Below are 23620 nucleotides of genomic sequence, written 5' to 3' on the forward strand. Positions count from 1 at the left end.
TGGTTACTTATAAAAGTAAGTACAAGACTGTATATGTGTTATGGCTCCCTCTTGGTGTATGTGGTGTATAAATGTATTTGTATACACACATGTATTTGCATAGGAAAATGTCAGGAAAGAGACACATCAAAATCTTAAGTAGACTCTGATTTTTTAAAATAAATTTGTTCATTTTAATTGAAGGATAATTGCTTTACAGTATTGTGTTGTGTTGGTTTCTCTCAAATATTAACATGAATCAGCCATAGGTATACATATGTCCCCTCCTAGATTCTGATTTTTAAAAAAAATTTTTTCCTTTAGTTTATTTTTTGGAAATGCTTATTTTCCAATTTATTCCTGTGTTTCTAATTACTTATATAATAAAAAATATTTCAAGAGAGCAAGGACTTTTGGGGCTTCCCTAGCATCATAGTGGTAAAGAATCTGCCTGCCAGTGAAGGAGACATGGGTTTGATCCCTGAGTCAGGAAGAGCCCCTGGAGAAGGAAGTGGCAACCTACTCTAGTATTCTTGCCTGGGAAATCCTATGTCTGGAGGAGCCTGGAGGGCTACAGTCCATGGGATCACAAAAGAGTCAGACACAACTTAGGGACTAAATAGCTAGGACTTTTTGGAGTCAGAGAGACCCAACTCCCAGCCTTAGCCCTGTCACCTCTTGACTGCAGACCCTTGGTGTATGGTCTCTAAGCCTCAGTTTCCATCTCTTTAGTGGGATGGGAAGACTTACCTCACTGAGTTATAATGAAGATCACGTACCACTCAACAGAAAGCAGTTTTATAGCTACAGATAAATATATAAAGCAGTTTTCATGTCACTTTGGCAGATTCTTTCTTGGCAGGCTCTCTTTATATTTATTATTGTTTTTCTCTCTGGTGATTTAGAGATGGAAGCCTCAAAGAAACAAGCAGAACTTGATAAGAAAGCAATGGATGAGCTTCTGAGAGAAAGGGACATATTGAATAAGGTGCGTTTGTTACAGTAACACTGGTGAATAAATATCTTTCTTTAGTGCTATAATATCTGCCTATAACCAATTGCAGGGGAAAGAAAACTCTGAGCCAAACAAAAGTAGATTAGAACTAATAATAGTGCTCAATTTGAATTGAAACCACAGTATCACCTGTGAGCACAAAGGGACTTTGAAGAATTATCGTATAAACTAGCAGGAGATTTCAGAACGTCTTGTGGTTTCTGTTCCTATTGCTGGTGTCTCATTTGGCATCTAAGCAGTTGATCAAGATTTCTGATTTTAATAGCTATAATTTGCAATTTTGTGCCAATCCAGAAAATACAAGTGAGTTCTAATAAACTTTAACTTTTAGGTGTTTAAAGGATGGCCGGTTGGCCATTCCAAGAGTCTCTAACCTTTCCTTCATCTTTTCTGGAGTATTGGAGGCCTTGGTTTCTGCTTCTGGAGCTTACTCCTCCTAGTCTTTGAGCCCAGTATGGTCCAAAGCTGAGGCAGAGGCTGGGGGGAGCTTGAGGCTTAGAAATCGCCCAGTCAAGTCAGACCCCGCCCCCACCCCTGTTTCCTCTCCTAGCCCCTTCCAGAGGGTTACCTCCATTGACAGTCACTCTGAGGAGACTGACTGCATTCAAAGATCCAGAGTACGTGTTCCTGCTCAAGAATTCCCTCCAGGGAGAATGAAACATGAAGCGATGGGCCAGGTGTAGAGTGGGGAGGCTGCTTCCACAGCAGACAGCCTGCTGGCTTTTGGTCAAGAGAGCTTCATCTTATCAAAGTAGATACAGCCTATATTCATTCATTTCAATTTTTTTTATTACTTTAATATTTATTATTTTAATATTTCTTTAGGTTTCCCAGAAATGAATAAATGTTAACGAAGTAGTTTATCCTGTAGCTTAGAGCAGACTATTAAGGGAATCTCAGAAAAGAGTAGAAGATTAAGTACCTTTACATGCTGAGCACTCCTTCAGAAAGTCATTAATTATTTTTTTTGCATAATCCTAGAACTGTGCCTTTATTCTATAAATTTATAGATAAGATAAATATATAAATAATATAATATAAATAATAATATAAATACTATTGTTGGATTTAGATTTAAAAACAATTTTTTGTAACATATACACCATTTAATCCATTTGTATTTTGTATGTTCTGGTAAACCGCCTTTTGATTTTCTGCCACAATAGGACACCTAACACTTTAATTTTACATTTATTTGTTTGATTTGACTACATCAGCTTCGTCTTGAGGGCAGGTACTTTTTAAACTTTTTTTTCTTTTCCAGCCATTGCATCCTTAGTGCCTGACAGAGCGCCTGCTCCTTTGCAGGTGCGCAGTCAACCTTTATTGATAACACATCCTTTCCTCACTGACTTGAAATGCCACCTTCATTGAATGAATGAGTGACATAGTTTTGACAGGCAGCAATGTTCATATATTTGGTTCTCTCAGTGTCATGTTGAAGGGACTTTATCTTTCATAGAGCAAATGTTTAATTCAGTACTTGAAAGTAAAGTTGACCTTTTCCATTTTTCTATGTCGTCATCCGACCAAGGTTTCATGTCCTTTTTTTTTTTTTTAAACCAATTTATATTTCAGTGGTTTTCAGTCCTGACTGCAGGTCTATATTGGTTAGAGATTTGGGAAGGGATTATGAAGTGCCTCTTGGAACCCAGGGCGCTTTCCAGGTGGCTCAGTGGTAAGGAACCTGCCTGCCAGTGTAGGAGATATGGGTTTGATCCCTGGGTTGGGAGGATCCCCTGGAGAAGGAAATGGCAACCCACTCCAATATTCTTGCCTGGGAAATCCCGTGGATAGAAGAACCTGGCAGGCTACAGTCCATGAGTTCATAAAGAATCAGACACGACTTCGCCACTAAACAGCAACATAGAACCTAAGGATACAGCTGGGCCTCAGGAAGGAGGAAAACCTGGCTTTGCACTCTTGGAACGCACAGAAAGCCCTCTCCCTCCACCACTAGACTTCCAGCTGAGTCATAGCTTCATTTCTGTCTTTCAGTGAAATCATCTCTCTTTCTCTGTTTCCCTGTCCAAATGGCAGAAAAAAAGCTATCACCAACAAACAGCTCCTGAGTTTACATCTTCTACTGGGTTACAAAAATCTAGAGGCTCTATTTCGGAAGTTGCTGGGTCCATTCAGCTGTGGCTAGAGAAGCAGATGTGCTGTGGTCCATCATGAGCATGGCTGCAGAGTTGCACTGTGTTAATTCTGTGTTCCAGAGGAACAACCTGACTTCTTGCGCAGCCAAACCAAGGCACGTCCATTGTAGTAGCATCAGAAACCACCAGGGCAGCTTTCCAAAAAAAAAGAAAGAAAAATGCAGGTGCCAGAGTCTCATCCCAGACCCATGGAATCAGACTCTCTGGAGTTGGGATATGAGCATCTGTGTGTTTGTTTTTTTTTTTAAACCAGGTTATAATTCTTTTTTAAGGTAGTAAAATACACAGAAAACAAAATTTGCAATTAGTGCCATTTTGTACATTCACAGTGTTGTGTAAAAACATCATGATTCTAGTTCTAGAACATTTTCACCACCCAAAAGGAAACCCTGTACCTTTCAGGCAGTCACACCCCCACTTTCCCCTCCTCCCATCCTTGGAAGTTACTCATCTGCTTTCTGTTTCTGTGGATTTGACCATTCCGGATATTTATATAACTGGTATCATACCATGTGTGACTTCTTATGTCTGACATCTTTCACTCAGGATAATATTTTCAAGCTTCAACCATGTTGTAGTGTCTACTTCATTCCTTTTTGTGGATGAGTAGTATTCCATTGTATGGATATAGCACATTTTGTTTATTTATTCTTCACTTGATGAACATTTGGGTTGTTTTCCCCTTTTGGCTTTTATGAATAGTGCTGCTCTGAATGTTCACGTACAAGTTTTTGTTTGGCCACCTGTTTCAGTTCTTTTGAGTAGATGGCCAGAAGTGTTGTTGTTGGATCATATGTTAATTCTGGCTATCTGCATTTTTAATAAGAAGGTTTTTATTTTGTGGTCAAAGCCTGTGATACATGATTAGGTTCAGCTGTTCTAACTTCACAAGTGAAAGGCTAGAGTTGGAATAGAGATTGGCTTTGGGTCAGCCAGCTTGGGATTCAAATCCTAGCTCTGTCACTCCCCCGTTATGTGAACTTGTGTGTGCGTATGTACGTGCTCAGTCATGTCTGTCTCTCGTGAGCCTATGGTTGGTTGCCTACCAGGCTCCTCTGTTCATGGGATTCTCCAGGAAAGAACACTAGAGTGGGTTAACATGCCCTCCTCCAGGGGATGTGCCCAACCCAGGGATCGAACTTGTGTCTCCTGCTCCTCCTATAATGCAGGCAGATTCTTTACTGCTGAGCCACTGGGGAAGCCCGTGAACTTTTAGGTAAGTAGCTTATCTTCTTATTCTCAGTTTCCTACCCCTAATAAAGGAGCAATATAGGCCCACTTCCTAGGGATGTTGTCTGTTAGTGCCTTTTTATGTGTGTTTATTGGAGAAGGAAATGGCAACCCACTGCAGTGTTCTTGCCTGGAGAATCCCAGGGACGGGGGAGCCTGGTGGGCTGCCGTCTATGGGGTTGCACAGAGTCGGACACGACTGAAGTGACTTAGCAGCAGCAGCAGCATGTGTGTTTATAGTGCTCTGTGCAAAATTAACATAACAAGCTCTTAGTACTCTGTAGAAAATATGATTATTTTTATTCATCTCCCAAACAATGCACCTAATTATTTTAGGATTAATGCAACAAGTAAATTTAACCAAAAACCCACAAACATTTTTCGGTGCTGTCCTTATTTTCAGAATATGCTTAAGGCAGTCAGTGCAACCCAGAAACAGATAGACCTGGTAAAGCTCCATGAACAAGCCAAGAGGAATCTGGAGGAAGAAATCCAAAACTACAAAGAGGAGGCTCAGAAGCAGAGAAAGATCATCTTTCAACTGGAAAAGGAGCGAGATCGGTACATCAATGAAGCCAGTGACCTTACTCAAAAGGTAAGCTAGTCCTCCATGGTATGGGTTGAGCATCACTGCATTATTTCTGATTGCCACACATTGTTGCAAAGACAGATTATTCAGATTGCTGCTTGTGGTTCACATGCAGATTTAAGATAGTGGGCAATAAACTCTGCTAGCAAATCAGCTACTGCCCATTTAGAGTAAACGAATGCTGATTAGATATTTGCAGAATGTAAGTTTGGAGGAACACAAATGCATGTGATCAGTCCATCCCTGGCAAGACATGTCTTCCTTGTAAAAGATGGCCCGTGATCCTCATACCCCTGGTTGGAAACCATTGTGAAACAGCATATTCCTCTTGCAACTTGATCATGTAAGAAGCTCCACTAATTGATTTACTGACTCTGAGAGGACTAGTTGTCATTTCAGACACTCATGTTCTCTAGCGTGGCTAAGCTTGTTAGCCCCTGTATCCGTCAGATTAAGTTGTAGCAAATAACCCTCAGGTCTCAGTCGTTTATAGCAACAGAGATCTATGTTTTGTTCACATTAATGACCTTTGAAGGTCAGCCACAGCTCTGCTTCATGTCCTCTTCATTGCAGATCGACTCTGTTAGAATGTGTTGGCCTCTTATAGAGGGAAATCTGTGTAATAGTAAACCTTTGATATGCTCTCAGAGCTTCTGCTGGCAAAGGAAGGGTAAAGGGCCAGTCCACTCATATTTCATTGATCAAAGGAAGTTACGTGATCAATCCTGATATCCTCGGGCAGCATTGTGATCCTATTAAGGGAGGGGCCCTACCTGGTGAGACAGAGACTATATCTGAACATATAATCTGTTGTAACCTCCTATGTCTTCCTTCCTGGCAGTCAATCTCCCGCCATTCCTGGCTGCCATCACACTGTCAGAGTTGTTACAAATTCCAATGAAATCTTATTATTACTCCCAGCCTTACAAACCTCAGTCATCTCTCAGCAACCTGGGGCAGTGCTTCCTAACATTCTTTGCATCACAGCATTGTAGAAGATAGCATGTCTACAGTATGTGGGAATGAGGAGGATGAGCCTGTGCAGGGCTGGAGGGGCTGACCTAGGGATGCTAGCTGCCCAGGTCCCACCTGGCCCACCTATGAGTAGAGCGAATCAGTATTTTGTTACATACCTGTAACCCCTGCAAGACACAGCAATTCATATATTCTGACTTATGCAACAGAGGCTAAGCTCTCTGTTCTATCTGGAAAGCCCTTTCCTCCCCCTTCTCTGAATGGAAAACTCTTATTCATGCTTCAGTACCCAGATCAAATGCTCATGTCTGGGGTCAAACCTATTTTAACTCCTTAGGCAGAGCTAGTCACTTCCTACTTAATGGGTTTGTTGATATTTCTGGAGCAGCTCTTACCATCTTCTAGTGTACTTATTTATTTATACCCTTGTTTGTAGTGAGTTCTTAGGAGCAAGGACTTTATCGCATTCTTCTCTTCATTTCCAGCACATAGTAAATGCTGGTAAATAGTAGGCGCCAAAACTGGGTTAAAAAATAGATAGATGATGGGTGATAAAAAAAGATTGCCGTCACTGATTTTAATATAGGATTATGTATTTCTCTCTGTTCCCTTATGAAGGAGAGATACTGGTACCAAGTTTTGCTGGTAACTGTTTTTCATAATTTCTGATGCTTAACTGCACAAGGTTACATAATGTCTCACCTAAATAATTTAAGCATGAGTTCTTTTTTTTTTTTTTTTTTTAATATTATTTTATTAGTTGGAGGCCAATCACTCCACAACATTTCAGTGGGTTTTGTCATACATTGACATGAATCAGCCATATAGTTACATGTATTCCCCATCCCGATCCCCCCTCCCACCTCCCTCCCCACCCGACTCCTCAGGGTCCTCCCAGTGCACCAGGCCCGAGCACCTGACTCATGTATCCCACCTGGGCTGGTGGTCCGTTTCACCATAGATAATATACATGCTGTTCTTTCAAAACATCCCACCCTCACGTTCTCCCCCAGAGTTCAAAAGTCTGTTCTGTATTTCTGTGTCTCTTTTTCTGTTTTGCATATAGGGTTATCGCCACCATCTATCTAAATTCCGTATATATGTGTTAGTATACTGTAATGTTCTTTATCTTTCTGACTTACTTCACTCTGTATAATGGGCTCCAGTTTCATCCATCTCATTAGAACTGATTCAAATGAATTCTTTTTAACGGCTGAGTAATATTCCATGGTGTATATGTACCACAGCTTCCTTATCCATTCATCTGCTGATGGGCATCTAGGTTGCTTCCATGTCCTGGCTATTATAAACAGTGCTGCGATGAACATTGGGGTGCACGTGTCTCTTTCAGATCTGGATTCCTCAGTGTGTATGCCCAGAAGTGGTATTGCTGGGTCATATGGCAGTTCTATTTCCAGTTTTTTAAGAAATCTCCACACTGTTTTCCATAGTGGCTGTACTAGTTTGCATTCCCACCAACAGTGTAAGAGGGTTCCCTTTTCTCCACACCCTCTCCAGCATTTATTGCTTGTAGACTTTTGGATAGCAGCCATCCTGACTGGCGTGTAATGGTACCTCATTGTGGTTTTGATTTGCATTTCTCTGATGATGAGTGATGTTGAGCATCTTTTCATGTGTTTGTTAGCCATCTGTATGTCTTCTTTGGAGAAATGTCTGTTTAGTTCTTTGGCCCATTTTTTGATTGGGTCGTTTATTTTTCTGGAATTGAGCTTCAGGAGTTGCTTGTATATTTTTGAGATTAATCCTTTGTCTGTTTCCTCATTTGTTATTATTTTCTCCCAATCTGAGGGCTGTCTTTTCACCTTACTTATAGTTTCCTTTGTTGTGCAAAAGCTTTTAATTTTCATTAAGTCCCATTTGTTTATTTTTGCTTTTATTTCCAATATTCTGGGAGGTGGGTCATAGAAGATCTTGCTGTGATTTATGTCGGAGAGTGTTTTGCCTATGTTCTCCTCTAGGAGTTTTATAGTTTCTGGTCTTACATTTAGATCTTTAATCCATTTTGAGTTTATTTTTGTGTATGGTGTTAGGAAGTGTTCTAGTTTCATTCTTTTACAAGTGGTTAACCAGTTTTCCCAGCACCACTTGTTAAAGAGATTGTCTTTTTTCCATTGTATATCCTTGCCTCCTTTGTCAAAGATAAGCTGTCCATAGGTTCGTGGATTTATCTCTGGGCTTTCTATTCTGTTCCATTGATCTATATTTCTGTCTTTGTGCCAGTACCATACTGTCTTGATGACTGTGGCTTTGTAGTAGAGTCTGAAGTCAGGCAGGTTGATTCCTCCAGTTCCATTCTTCTTTCTCAAGATTACTTTGGCTATTCGAGGTTTTTTGTATTTCCATACAAATTGTGAAATTATTTGTTCTAATTCTGTGAAAAATACCGTTGGTAGCTTGATAGGGATTGCATTGAATCTATAGATTTAAGCATGAGTTCTTAAAATATTATTTATCAACTACAATTTTTCTCTCTTACTTAACTCCTGACAGCATGTATCAGTTGCTACAGCAACTTGTGTCACCTCTAGACTTCTTATTAAAAACATGTATATCTTTTTGACACCATCTCGTATTTCTTTCTTTACTGTCACACACACACACACACACACACACACACACACACACACACACACACACACACACACACACACACACCTCTTCCCACAAACAGAAAGCTCCCTTTCATGTATCCTATTTATAGGAAGTTGAGGAATAATACCAGGGACTGGGGGAAGATGTCATGAAACTGATATTTTCATTTCATTCTAAAGTTAGTTGTTCCAAGTTTATCCTTTTGACCCCACAATTTCTTTTGTAAAAACTGTGTGTATGAAGAATAAGAATGCAAAGATTTTTATAAAAGAGCAGTCTTCAAAATAAATTGTGCAAATTTGCCATGTGCCATTAAAATCACGTGTTTGAAAAATATTTTTTAAATGGGGAACATGGTCACAATATGAATCTGATAAGAACAAAATGCAAAGTTATTTATATGGTTTGACCTAAATTTTATCTGTGTGCAGATGAAAAGGACTGGGGTCATTATATCATGGGGTGGGTAGTGAAAATTAAATGAGATAATGTTGGTAAAGTATTTAGAATGATCTCTGGCACATAGTAAATGCTATGGAACATTTCATAAATAAGCAAGTAAATATATTAATTACTTTGTAGATAAACAACCCAGAATTTTTGTTCAAAGTGGCATTTGAATGTAGCTATTTTCAACTTCTTATTAAATGTCAGTAACAGAGATGAAAAGTTTTAATGGCATCAAACACTAAGATTGACATAAAGTCATGCTAAAATAGAAGAAAAGAGATTGGATGAGAATTTTATATGTGCTGCCGAAGCGAGCACAGGGTGAGAATTTTAAAGCCAGTAGAGGTGAACTGAGGAAAATCCACCTGGCCCTCGATTCACAGTTCCTTGAACTTGCTTGCATTTGGGAAGGGGAGGGGCAGTGGTGAGCAGGAAATGGGGGGAATAGGAGAAGATGAGAGGGTAGGCTGGGCTCTTCTGGGAGACAGGACCAGTTCCCAGGGCAGGAATGGCCGAGGAAGTGCTAAGCATGGGACCTCCGATGGTCAAGTTTAAGTTCTTTACTGTGCTCTGTATCTGCAACCTTCGGTGACAGTCTGCATCAACCCTGGGGCTGGGTTGTGCGTTGTGGGGGCAGGGACGGGGTGAAGAGGGATGTGGGATGTGAGGCAACCCTCCGGGAAAAGGAACCATATGTGCCAGAGAAGAGTGCCAATCGAGAATCTGGAGTTCTACTGAAATAGGAAATCAAAGCCACAGTGAATAGGAGAAACAGAATTCCTTTAAGAATTCTTGGAGATACTAGGTGTCATGTTGGGCTTCCTAGCACACAAAATGAAGATTGTAGATGTTCTGTTGTTGTGGTTAAGAACAGTGTGACCCCGGTAGGACAGAGAACTATCATCTGGGTTATAAGTCCAAGATGACATTACCTCTAAGACAAAACAAAGATGAAACAGAAACGAAGTGATGGATAGAATAAGGAACAGTTGTAAAGAGACTAAAACACATGCAAACCCCAAACCAACCCAAAGCAAGCAATGGTAGATTTAAAATCCACATTGAAGTTAGTAAGTTAGTAAAGAACAGAACTGATGTGGAAAATGGAATCAGTGAAGTGGAGTGCAAACTTGAGTAGTTCTCTTAGAATGTTCAGTTCAGTTCAGTCACTCAGTTGTGTCCGACTCTTTGTGACCCCATGGACTGCAGCACGCCAGGCTTTCCTGTCCATCACCGACTCCTGGAGCTTGCTCGAACTCATGTCCATCGAGTTGGTAATACCATCCAACCATCTCATCCTCTGTTGTCCCCTTCTCTTCCTGCCTTCAGTCTTTCCCAGCATCAGGGTCTTTTCAAATGAGTCAGTTCGTCGCATCAGGCGACCAAAGTATTGGAGCTTCAGCTTTAGCATCAATCCTTCCAATGAACATTCAGGACTAATTCCCTTTAGGATGGACTGGTTGGATCTCCTGGCAGTTCAAGGGACTCTCAAGAGTCTTCTCCAACATCACAGTTCAAAAGCATCAGTTCTTCAGTGCTCAGCTTTCTTTATGGTCCAACTTTCACATCCATACATGACTACTGGGAAGACCATAGCTTTGACTAGATGGACCTTTGTCAGCCAAGTAATGTCTCTGCTTTTTAGTATGCTGTCTAGGTTGGTCATAGCTTTTCTTCCAAGGTTTTCTTCATACTCTTAGAATAGAGGTGGAAACAAAAGACAAAAATGATCAAAGAGAGGATAAGAGATAAGGACAGGGAATAAAAAGCATCCTATAGGTTGCTGGTCTCTGATGGAGGAACTGAGCCCCAAATCAAAGATATAACAGAAAATATTTTCTGGAGATGAAGAAAGAACTGTACATGCAGATTGAGCATGTTTCTGGCAAAATCAGTGACAGGAGAAATCTCATAGACCTGCTCTGGGAGAAAGTCATGTGTGTGTATGTTGTTTAACCCACAGTGATAAAGAAAAGTACTCTCTGAGAGTTAGGCAAGAAGAAAAAGCTGAAGTCTAGTTCCTTTTTTTTTTTTTAAACAGGAAAAAGAGTAGACAGTAATGGATCAACAGGTGAAAACTAGGTATTTCTGAATAGTAGAGATACAGATCATTTTTAATTTACCTCTTTATGTGCTTTTTGTGTTCTTCAAATTTTCTGAAATGAATATATGTTACTTTAGTATCCTGATCCAAAAAACCTTGCCCCAGTCAAGTACCAATAAAGCCTTACAAGAGCTTTATTTAAAATGTTTTCTAATCCAGCTGTACTTGGTTCCCCTCTCTGCCAGGTGAAGAAATCTGATGTTATTACCATATCTGCATTTCCGATTGTGCCTCATGCAATTTATAAGTTCCTTGAGGGCAAGTCTTCTTGAGCTCTTTATGTTACTTATTCATTAAATAGGTATTCAAATATATTTTGAAAGGGTGAATGGAAAGCATAATTAAACAACTGTATCAACTAGTCAAAGACTTATTTTTAGGTATCTATATTAAATTCTTCTTCAGTAATCTGTTTATCCCATGAGGTCACAAAGTGGCCATGACTGAGTGACTAAACTTTCTTAAACTTATGGGTCTGCTCGCCTTTAAATTCTTTTGAAATAGGTTGCCATGACGGACAACGTTATCTGAATTATCATTGGCAGTTTTAGCTGTGAGTGACTTCTGGCCTGCTCTCCTCTTCCTTCTGGGCTGCAAAAACAGTGTCAACATTTGCTTTCTGATTCTTTTTATTTAGAAGGGGAAAAAAAGGTGAAATCTAAGCTGCTGAAAGCCCTACATTACATTTTATTAATTTAACTTGGCATTTGCAAATGAGAAAGAAGATCCCTTTTTGTGCCAGAATTGGATGGCTCAGAATCCCAAGCCTTATGTGTTTGTCTCAGTCAACATGTGCTATGATGTTACTGCATAATAAACAACCACCAGGTCTCACCGGCATGCAAAAACAAGCACTTATTTCTCACTCACACACCTGCAGTTGACAAGGGCCAGCTGATCTGGGCCGAGTTTGCCCGGACTTGGCCTGAGGCTGTGGGTTGGCTCCAGATTTGCTGTGTGCTTCTCATCCTCCGGGATATGCACACTGTTCTCATGGAGAATGGAAGGAATGCAAAGGACAGACCCAGCCACGCAAGCACAGTTCATAGGTCTCTGCTTGCCTAATGTTCTCTGACATCCCATCAGCTATGGCAAGTCACATGTCCAGGCCCAGCCTCAACAGCAAGGGCAAGTAGACTCCTCCCATAGAGGTGATGGGAGCAAATATTCATGGAGCCATGACAAGCTACTACAGTATTTCAGCACTTATTCTTTATAGTTGGACGTTTTTTCTTTTATTATTGGAGTATAATTTCTTTGCTATGTTGTGTTAGTTTCACTTACAGCAAAGTGAGTCAGCTATATGTGTATATATATCCCTCCTTCTTGAGCCTCCCCCTACCCCATCCCATCTCTCTAGGTCATCACTAAACTGAGCTCCTTGGGCTATATAGCAGCTTCCCACTAGATATTTTACCCAGTATATATTCAGCACTTTTTATCTTCGTGCTTTTTCCTCTGGTGCAGTATAAATTTTATTATTCGGCTGAATTGAGAGGCACCAAGAGTGGCATTATAAGTTGTGGTGGTTAAGTTGCTAAGTCATGTCCAATTCTTGTGACCTCATGGACTGTAGCCCACCAGGCTCCTCTGTCCATAGGGTTTTCCAGGCAATAATGCTGGAGTGGGTTGCCCTTTTCTTCTCCAGGGGATCTTCCTGACCCAGGGATCGAACCCGGACCTCCTGCACTGCAGGCAGATTCTTTACCAACTGAGCTACTAGAGAAGCCCAATTATAAGTTATGGTCTACCACATTTACTCTTTTCTAGACTTATAAATTTTAGGTAAGATCATTCCTAGTTAATGATTAAAACTGGGGAACATTCTGCATATTATGCCTTTGGCTCATTTTAGGACCCTCTTCTTTTTCATTCTAAATATTAAACTTCTAGCTATCCCTTCCCAGCCTTCTTATATACTGGAAAGCATTTTTCGCAATGAATTCCTACCAATAAGTTTCTTAGCTCCCTGCTTATTTGCCTTCTAACAATGTCAAGCAAAGCTCTTGTAGACAGAGGTTCCAAGAAATGAATAATAATGTGCTTTCAAGGATTTAGAAGTGAGGATAGCAAAAGTTGATCAAAGAAATATCATTCACTGACTAGGTACTTCATTATAAAATGAAGTTTCTGTTTCTTCAATATTAATTTGATGTTTTTTTTATACAGAGCATCTTTAATAGGGTAGACCTCTGGAGAGAGCCTTCAAGGGGACATACACAAATTATAAACTTTTCATGTTATAATGAAATAAGTGTACTATGGATTACTCTTTTCCTGGAGGAGAACAGAATTTGATCCATAGAAAAAACCAAGTTGGTTTTTTAAGTGCTAATATTGTATAATATCACATAATGTTAAACATACCATGATAGTCTATTAACATTTATTAAATGATTAAATTATGATACGCCTGGTACTTATATTATGGCATAAATATAATTTTTCTCACTTTTATCCTCACTATAGCCCTCCTAGGCAGATATTATAGCCTTAATTTGTAGCATAACATGTTATTAAAAACAGATAGAAAAATAGATATGCCTCCCTAAATTTGAGATAGAGGATAAAATAAGAAAGCAAGACAAATAGAGAAGACTTAAAATTTCACATGACTGGGCGCAAAGTTTTTTTTTTTTTTGAGAGTGAGTTTTCCAGTTTTATTATGGAAGTAAAGGCATTGTCAGCATTCAAACCATTGACACCAAGTCAGAAAAACTTACTTTAAAAGTTTATTGTACTGATATTTCATCAATTGCAAGTTAAAAGACTCCAGATTCAATGACCTACTTTCTCTTCCTGTCTTGGTACACATGGTGTTTTGACTGTGGCTGCAGATTTCCTGCACACGTTATTGATTTTTGTCTCACTATTATTTCTATCGGCAGGTTGTTTTAACAGAAAAAGAAAAGGTGGTAGGTTATAAACTGAGACTGTACCCTCATAGTGCTCTGAAGCAGGCCTCCACGTGCTAGGCTTTCCAACCCTCTGGCTGTAATAAAACTCTATATTTGAATGTGATTTATCTCAGAGTTGGTTTGAGGTATCTAAAGTATAATCAATTAATTAAGCTCCAGACCCATAGCTGGCATTCTGCATTCTCTGCCTTTGAAACTGGGAACATTTTGCTGATGAAGGGTTTTGTGTCTACCTAATACTCAGCACATTTTATGAATTTTCAGGATTTGAACCTCTGTGTGACATTGGTTTGAATGATTTCCCTCAAAACAAATTGAGTCCCAACACTTAAAACTATATATTGCTTTGTGAATTGTCTTTTCCCTTTGCTTCTATACTTTTAAAATTTTTGCTGTCATTTAAACAAAATAACCTTTGATCTCTTTGGTATCATGATGGGTTCCTGCTACTCCCAGCTTCAAGAATCTGGAAACAAGTTAGACTTTGTGTACTGTTGTTTGCAAAAAGATGAACCCGGCTAACTGGGTGCCCCAGAAAGAAATGCCCTTGGTTACGTCTTTTCTCTGGAGCATTATTCTATCTGTGCAAAGGATTATTCTTGCTGTAATATTTCTCAAAGTGATTGAACAAGCAATTTTTTTCTTTTTCTCTGATGTGCTGCTTGATATTCTGAATGCTGATGATGCTGTTCAAAGTATTTTCAATCTATTCATTTCACTGACCCCAACTAAGGTGGTCATGTCCATAGAAAGGCTACATTTGGGGCTAAGATAGTGTCTTTCTTTAAAAAAATCAAACAAGTAACAGATCCAGGAATGGATACCTTATTTAGGTTTCCCATTTGTTCCTAACTTAAACATTTTAGTTGCTAGTGCTGGTACCTTAAAAGGCCACCTGCTACTCATTTTCAAGGATTCTAAAGGGATAGATCAAAGAGACGATGGAAGAAGGAGTAAAATGTCTTCATTTCAGATCTACCTGCATGCCTCTTCTTCCTTCAAGCCCCTTAACCAACAATGCAAGCCATTCATCACTGAGTCTGTATATAGTCTTACCTTGGGCCATTTTCTTTCCACACAAAGTGGGTGATGGAAATTAATAAAAATAAAATAGCAAAATAATATAAAATACTTTGTACAAAGACTTCCCTAGTGTCCAGTGGCTAAGACTCCTTGCTCCCAATAGGGGACCTGGGTTTGATCCCTAGGCAAGGAACTAGATCCCACATGCTGCAAATAAAAGATCTTGCATGCTACAACTAAAGAACGCACATGCTGCCTTCAACATTGAGGATCCCACGTGCTGCAACTAAGACCTGGTGCAGCGTTCATTCACAAATGAATGAATGAATATAAAAAAATACTTTGTGCAACTCTGGTTGCATAAATGTAAAAGATTGGTTGAAATAGATATTTTTCTTGAAAATATGTACACACATCAAGGCTTGACTCAAGGAGAAGTGGAAACCATAGGAAGATTAATAACCATGGAAGCCACCAAAACATCTGAGAGAGAAATAGCTCCAGTGTTGTCACTGGGGGCCTAATTATTTTAGAATTGAGTTCCTTCAAACTTTTAAGAATCAGATAATTCCCAGGCTATGTAAATTTTTTTTCTGTGTGTATGAATTTAGAAAAATGTATTATGTATTCTTGGGGGTAATTTTTTTTTCTGTTGGAATTTCTTTATTTCTTTTTTTATTAATTTATTTTTTATTGGAGAATAATTGCTTTACAGTGTTGTGTTGGTCTTGGAGGCAATATTGATTGGCATTACTTTACCGACCTAACCCATGCCTTCTGCTGTGATACTGAACAAAAACTCCAGGCCTTGGAGAAAGCTTGGGGATGAATGAGTCCTTAGGTGGGATGATCTAGGAACAAGAAGGAAGAGGTAGTTCTCACAAATTATGTAAATACCAAATATTAACTTCTTAGATAAGATGTGTATAACCACCCTATTACCCTCCCAGTGTTTAATTCTCTCATAACACCCTGTGCATATCTCAGATTATTGGTTGTATCCATTCCTTGATTATCATTTCACAGTGGAATTACTCACTAGAAGTGAATTTGAGGGTAGGGAATGCATCTTATTTTTCTCTACATCACTGGTGTTTTTATAGTGCCTGCCATAGATGGGTCCTTAATGCATGTTCAATGAGTGAATGAATGAGTAGGCGAGTGGTTGAATGAATTAACAAAAGGGTACTCAGCTCACTTTATGAAACTAGCAGAAATCTTGATATTAAAATAGAACCAAAAAGAAAACTATAGACTTAAGTCACTTATGAATATGTATGTAGCATCCTAAATGAAATTCTAGCAAACCAAATTCAACAGTACATTAAAAGGAATCATTCAGTATGACCAAAGAGGGTTTATCCTGAAACCACAAGGATAGTTTTCTATTAAGAAAACTGTTGCTAGTGGTATGAAAATGTAAAATGTACAGCCATTTTTGAAAGCAATCTAGCAGTGTCTATTAAAGTTAAAAATATATGTGTCTTTTGAGCCACATACTCCTCTTCTGGGAATCCATCCCAAGAGAAGTAAAAGAACAAGTACATAAGAACACATGTATAAAATGTTTATTGTAGCATGTTTCAGACTGGCAAAAAAATGGAAACCAAGTGAATGCCCATCAGAGGGGAGGAGTTCACCTACATTGTAGGACATTATGCCCCTTTTAAAGAGAATGAATTAGAGCTACTCTACCAGATTCCCACAAAGTATAAAAAGCAAGGTGCATAAAAATATATAAGAGGATCCCACTTTGCTGAAAAGTAAAGACCAAGTTCAGAAAGCAAAAGGAAAACAAACCCCTGTACCTGTATATTCACTAGTTGTCTAGCTGTGAACTACATTACTTCTTTTGACTTCAGTTTCCTTATTTGTAAAATTGGGATATGATAATGCACATCTATGAGGATTTTTGTGAAGATTAAATGAGTTAATACCTGTAAAATCCTCGGCATATAGAAAGTACCTGAGAAATATTAGCTATTATTATGATAAAGACATTAGTAGACCTAAATAGAATAGGCAGAATTCAAAGAAAAATATGGAAGAACACATACTGGATCGTTAACCTGGTTTCTTTCTATGTCAATGAGGGACTGATGTGGGTGGAAGGGAGAAGAAGGTTCAAGTAAATAAGGAAAAGAAAATAAATGTTTATTTCCCATTTATGCACTTATTCAGAATTACAGCATATGGGACTATGAATAAAGAAATAAAATCAGAATACTTGTAAAAGAAGACATTTGTTACTAAGTATATCAGATCAATAGAACTGATTGGGCAGTGCAAAATAATATATGCTAAAAAGACACTTATTAAGATTTGATTCCATCCTTCCTTAAATATAAATCTAAGAAAACTTTGAAAGATATTGGATTTCACTAGTGGCTCAAATGGTAAAGAATCTGCCTGCAATGCAGGAGACCTGGGTTCAGTCCCTGAATTGGGAAGATCCCTCTGGAGAAGAGAATGGCAACCCACTCCAGTAACATTGCCTGGAGAATTCCATGGACAGAGGAGCCTGGTCCATGGGGTCGCAAAGAGTTGGACACGACTAACACTTCTTTCACTATTTAAAGATATAAAGGGAAATATATTAAACACCAGCCATCATTAACTCTGTTGGGGAAACTTTAGAAGAGGATTTCTTAGAATATATTTTCTGGAATACTAATTCTATAAGTAGAGTAAAAGGATTCGCTACTGCAATGACTGGGGATTGGGAACATGATGCTCACAGGTATCTGAAACCTGAATCATAATATCAGCATGACAAAGAGCTAAGTCCTTTTTGACCTTTAGGTTCTAGGTAAATCTCTTCTTTCTAGGAAGCTTCCCTGGCCGTGTTACTTCAAGTGCATTTCCTTCCTTCTTTCTCTGTCATGTTTCTCTGTTTATTTCCTTCAACTGCAGTCATTAATTAAGAGAATTCCACTGAAATGCAGTGAAATATTCTTAAGAATTTTCCCCTTGTGTGTTTTAGCTGTGGTTAAAGCATAAGCTCCATTCATTCAACCAGTTTTCCTTGCAAAATTTTTTTTCTTAAGGAATTTTAGAAGAAGTTTGTTCTTAGAAAATCAATTTCCATGGTCATTGCAGCTAAGAGTCATGATGATGTCATTTCTACTGTGTGGATTGCTTGTCGAGAAGCATTGGCTCACAGTGGAATTTTGGGCCTCAGTTTTCCATACTTGCAAAAAAGAGGCAGCTACTTCTGCATCTCATCTTGCCTCAAAGTGTTTTGCACACAGTATAACACATATTTTTATGAAGTCTTCTGGGTTTCCCTGATGGAGTGAGTTTCACATTGGTAGACAGCGTTATGATTGCTATCAATGTCAGAGGTCACTTTTCTTTCTTGTGGTTAACCTTATAAAGCCACAACTGTGGCCAAACAGCTAATCTATCTCTTACCCTTCCTAGTGCTTTGTGTTAAGATCTGTTTAAGCTTGTGCTTTTTTTTATTCCTTTCCTTTTTTGGTGGTTGGGGTGGGCAAGAGAGCTTTTCAGAATTGAAAGAATTTCTTTGTTTTCTTTTCTGTTTTGTGATCACAGAATAACTGTGCTAAGCCTTCATGCTTGAGCAGAACGGTGCTGTAGATAAAGTATATGTTTGCTCCTAATCAGCTGGGCTGAACTTCTGTGTTGTACCTCAGTGATTATAGCCACAGTCAGATTTTCTGATTGCTGGCATTTCTGCTCGCTACCCTGAGATGCAAAATCTGTTTGTCCTGAACCAATACCCACAGATGGGCTATTTAACCATCTTTATTACTTCTTTCTGCTCCAGGTCCTCATGAACATGGAAGACATAAAAGTTCGTGAAATGCAGATTTTTGACTATAGGAAAAAAATTGCTGAATCAGAGACTAAATTAAAACAGCAACAGAACCTGTATGAAGCTGTGAGGTCAGACAGGAATCTGTATAGTAAAAATCTGGTTGAGGCTCAGGTAAAGAATATATTTATGTCTTTACATTTTGCTCCTTTCCCATGCTGCGTTTAAAGCAGTTTCTGTTATTCTAATAGCAGAATTTACAGTAGATTGAGAAAGAAATCGGGGAATTCTCCTGAAAGAGAAGATCAGTTTATGCAGAACTGTCAGATTGTTTGATATGAAAATGACACAACTTGATCAGATGTGAAGATTGTGGTCCTGGTTTTAATTATTATATAGAATTGCCATTCTCTGTTTCTCATTTTTAAAAGTGCTAATAGCTATCATGACTCAGAGGGGAGCAGCATACTCTTGTCATTTAAGTGCAGAGTTTTGCTTTATAATTTTTTCGTTAAAAATGTTTTTTGTGATTCCAATTTGTCTCTTATACAGTGAGGAGTAAAGTGTGTGCATGTGTGTATGTGTATGGCATGTTCATTATGTATTTTTACATCTATCTCTTGAAAATATTTGGAGAGTTAATGCTATGAAATACTTTGAGATCTGTGGGCACAAGATACAAAGACACCCAGTTGTAATCCGTCAGGAAATCATTGTTTTAAATGAATCTCCCTTAAAATCTCTTGACTATGTCTTGAGCTTCCATAGTGGATGATGTCTATTTATTTCACTTTCAAACATATCTCCTTTCGTTTTGTTAGGATGAAATAACAGAAATGAAGAGAAAATTAAAGATTATGACCCATCAGGTAGATCAATTGAAAGAAGAAATCTCAGCTAAGGAGTCGGCACTTGTGAAACTACATCTGGAACAGCAGCGCATAGAAAAGGAGAAGGAAACCCTGAAGGTACAGACCTTATAATAAAGGCGATGAACCAGTTGTCAATCCATTAGACCCACTGGGGCCAGGCTCCGTGCTCAGTGAGGATAGCCGGTGGGCAGGGAGAACAACCAAAACACCAGGAGGATGAACTCCACCACTTCGAGGTCTGTCTTCCTTACAGGGAGTGCTCCCAGCTAGAATGGGAAGGGGGCAGTGGAGATGCTGAGCTCCCCGATTACCTGTGCTGGTTATCATGGCATCAGTGGAAGAGAACCTAGCAGGTCAGCAGTGCCCAGGAAGTCCTGGCACTTTCAGGCTCACTACGATCTCTTTGCATTTACAACTCAAGTCCAGCCCTTTGTTTGCACTCAACCCTCCCAGACTCCTCCCTAGGGCTTCTGTGAGACAATGCTGGCAGAATCCTTTGTGCCACTGCCCTGATACTTATTTACTTCATGTGCACGTGCCTTTTCTGCCTGCGACATCATTGTCTACCAGGTGTCAGACTTTGTCCTTACTTGTTTGGCCCTCAACTGGGTTCATGGATCACCTTACTTCTGTGAGTCTAAGAACTTTGCAGCCTCTTCTCTAGGGAACCACCTTTGTCTTCACATATTGCTAAGATATATCCTTTTAAGTCTACACATTTAGAATATTCTAGGTCTCCTAATATAACATAAAGACTCGTCCCCCAAATATATGCCAAATAATTATACCGTATCAAAAGTTTGAATTAAATACATTTTACTATACATATTCACTAAACCTAATGTTTTTACCTTTTCCTAGCCAATCCAGTAAATTTCCCTTCTAATCCATTTGACCAAAGAATTAAAAATGAAACTTCTAAGAGAATAGTGCCACTTTTATTTTCTTAAATGTGTATGTTTATGAGCCATTTGCAGAAACTTCTACAGCTGGTGAAAGACTGAATTTCTGCACATGATTATCTTCAAAGATAGTTCCTATCTTGAAAATGAATATGTAGCACTGGACAGATTTAATGTCAAATTTCCTTGATTCTATGATGCTGTAGATTGAAATATGCACTCTCAGTTTAACAATAGGTTTTATCAACTTAATTATATGTCTTCATGGAACTAGAACTACTGCATTAAATTAAGTTAAGGCACATGAGGATAGAGAAAAATTAAAATGTAGTGAAAATGCCTTTACAATAAAAATATGGTAATTGATATATTTACCTAAGACTTTCATCTCCTCACTCCAGCTCATGATAGAAAAAAATGGAAAATTCTGTACTAAAATTTATTTACATATAAATAAATTTGAAAATACCTTGCATCTTTGCCCTTATTCTCCTTGTTTGAAAGCATATTAATATTTTTATAGGAGGTTGTTTGTTCCACCCTGGAAGTCTATGGTGGGATGGTGTTTATCATTGACTGAATCAGACTATCTTATTGCAAACACTGCTTCACTCACAGGCCTCATGGACCCATGTTAGCAAGGCTTCAGTGTAACTGGATTTGGTACATCATCTCTACCTTTCAGAGGATGACACTGATCCTCATCTCTTGCTTTCCAAGGAATGCTCTTTTCAGAAGATTAATTATTGCTGCATAATGGGATCCAAGGAAGACAAAGTCCTGCTTTAGAATAAGCAATGTCCTATGCAAAAAAAGAATTATTCCTGATTCCTTAGTTTGACTTTGGTTAATATTTGTTTCAATTACACCCTCCATCATTAGATACATATAGCTCCAAAGAAGCATCATAATAAAATAAAGGAATCAAGTTTATAATAAAATGAAGTTTAAATCATAAACTTTGTATTATTTTAATCATAATAAAATAAAGTTCTGTTTCTTTGGTCCTGTGCCAGCAGAGTTGGCAGCTGGTGACTAAGGGAGATGATTAAAGGGCTTCTGTTCTGGAAAGTCTGCTCCAAATGGTGAATCCTAGGTCTGGATAGCTTTGTGTCATTGATTATAGGAAGATGATTGCTTTGGACTTACTGTGAAACTAGGATGCCTTTTCCTCAGCTTTTTCCATTAAGGCAGGAATTAGGGACAGAAAAAAGGCTGCCTCCTTGATTTATTATTTGAGGTTATCCAACAGTGGCTTGCATTGGTGCTTCGACTGGATAATTTTGGCCTATCTTTAAGCCCATTTGACATCCTTTAGAAAAATATGACAGCTCAAATGTTGAGTTTCAGCCTCTTGACTTTTTTAGCCTCAAAGATGAATCACGTTTACAGAGGTCTCTGAATTTCATGCATCTGAGCTTTGCAAACCAAAACCCTGGAGGAAAGGGCAGATTGTTTTTTTTAGTAACTTTGCTCCATGAGAGACATGTAGCTTATTATAGTGAGTTATACAAAGCTATGTTGGTACATAATCCCTCCCGGAAGGGCAGGGCCTAGCCTGTTTGGTAGACCGTGAGATGCTTTTTGACAGGACAACCCAATTTATCACTTCTCCAAGCTCACGACAAACAATTGTCCATAAGAGATCATCCCCATCCTCATTCATCCCCCCCACTGCCAATAGAAAAGTCTCGCTTCTTCCATGTTTCTTTTTCAGTTGCTGCCAGACTCTGCGGACTCCTCAGGATTCTAGACATTCTCAGCACATGATGGTTATGACAGAATGTCAATAGCTCTTTGTAGATGTTGCTGCATCTGTGTTCATCTGCCCATTCTGTCCCTGTCTTGTTTCATCAACACTAAAGGGGCCATCTCATGTGGAGTGTCTGCCTTCCAGTTCTAACAAGCTCTCGATTCTGTTCATCACCACCCCATCATCCCACATCAATCTGACAGCACTTTGATTCTTGGTGAATAATTCAGCAGCAAATCCTCTGTGTCCAGCGCTCAGCGTCACATTAGCAACTGGCTTCAGGGCACCATATCCTTGTCCTCAGTGGACTCTCTAGAGCAACATGGATGGGAACTGTTGGAGGGAGAGAGAAAGCCTAATTATTCTCGTGGTTAGAAGACTTCAGGTGGCACTATTTATTTTGCAGAATATAAACAGATGGTTTCTGTGAAACCCAGTGAATGTTGGGATCCCGTATGAAGGGGTCAAACTCCCTCAAGTATGTTTCTTTTTTTTTTAAAAATTTATTCATTTATTTTTGGCTGCGCTGGGTCTTCTTGCCGACAGGGCTTTGTCTAGTTGTGGCAAGCAGGGGCTACCCTCTAGTTGCTATGCGTGGGGCTACTCTTCTTTGTGGTGCAAAGGCTTCTTACTGCAGTGGCTTCTCTTATTGAACATAGTCCCTGGGGTGCACGGGCTTCCGTAGCTGTGGCTCCTGGGCTCTAGAACACGTCCTCAATAGTTGCTGCCCTTAGGCTTAGTTGCCCTGCAGCATGTAGAATCTTCCCAGACCAGGGATCAAACCTGTGTCCCCTGTGCTGGCAGACTGATTCTTAACCACTGGACCACCAGAGATGTTCCCAAGTATGGTTCTTTAGATGTGATTTATGCCCGCAGCCAGATTGGGTGATACATACACCAAGAACACCTATCACAAAACTGTATAATTGTAGAAGTAGTGGCTGAAGAACTTGTCCTGCCATCTTATTACAGCTTTATGCCTCGGGTCCCATCCAGAATGTTTCTTGATGAGCTTTGGGTGCACAGTAGTTTTTACCATCTTTCCTGGATAAGACAGCTCAGATTTACAACTGTTAAATGCATTAGACCTAAGGTATTTTGTTGATGTTAACATTTGCTGCCAACGTCTAATGCCACATCTTGTTTACAGCCCATAAATTTATGACATAAGGAGACCACTCAGAATTTTGATATATTAGGAAAAAAGCACCAAGCAATGCCAAACACACGAACAGTTTTACATTTCAGACAGATACTTTT

General features: G+C 39.1%; 1 protein-coding gene across 8 annotated transcripts in view; it reads left to right on the plus strand.

The window, feature by feature from the left end:
• The window catches only part of CFAP58 (cilia and flagella associated protein 58), a 171101-nt gene that overhangs the window by 90396 nt on the left and 57085 nt on the right, over positions 1-23620 (plus strand). For all 8 annotated transcript variants that reach the window (XM_065923276.1, XM_065923282.1, XM_065923283.1 and 5 more), the window contains 4 exons: positions 885-967; positions 4787-4978; positions 18846-19007; positions 19655-19801. In XM_065923276.1, coding sequence (XP_065779348.1) covers positions 885-967; positions 4787-4978; positions 18846-19007; positions 19655-19801 — 584 coding nt within the window. The remainder of the gene's footprint in view (positions 1-884; positions 968-4786; positions 4979-18845; positions 19008-19654; positions 19802-23620) is intronic.

Source organism: Muntiacus reevesi, chromosome 2, assembly GCF_963930625.1.
Source record: "Muntiacus reevesi chromosome 2, mMunRee1.1, whole genome shotgun sequence".
Classification (NCBI taxonomy): domain Eukaryota; kingdom Metazoa; phylum Chordata; class Mammalia; order Artiodactyla; family Cervidae; genus Muntiacus; species Muntiacus reevesi.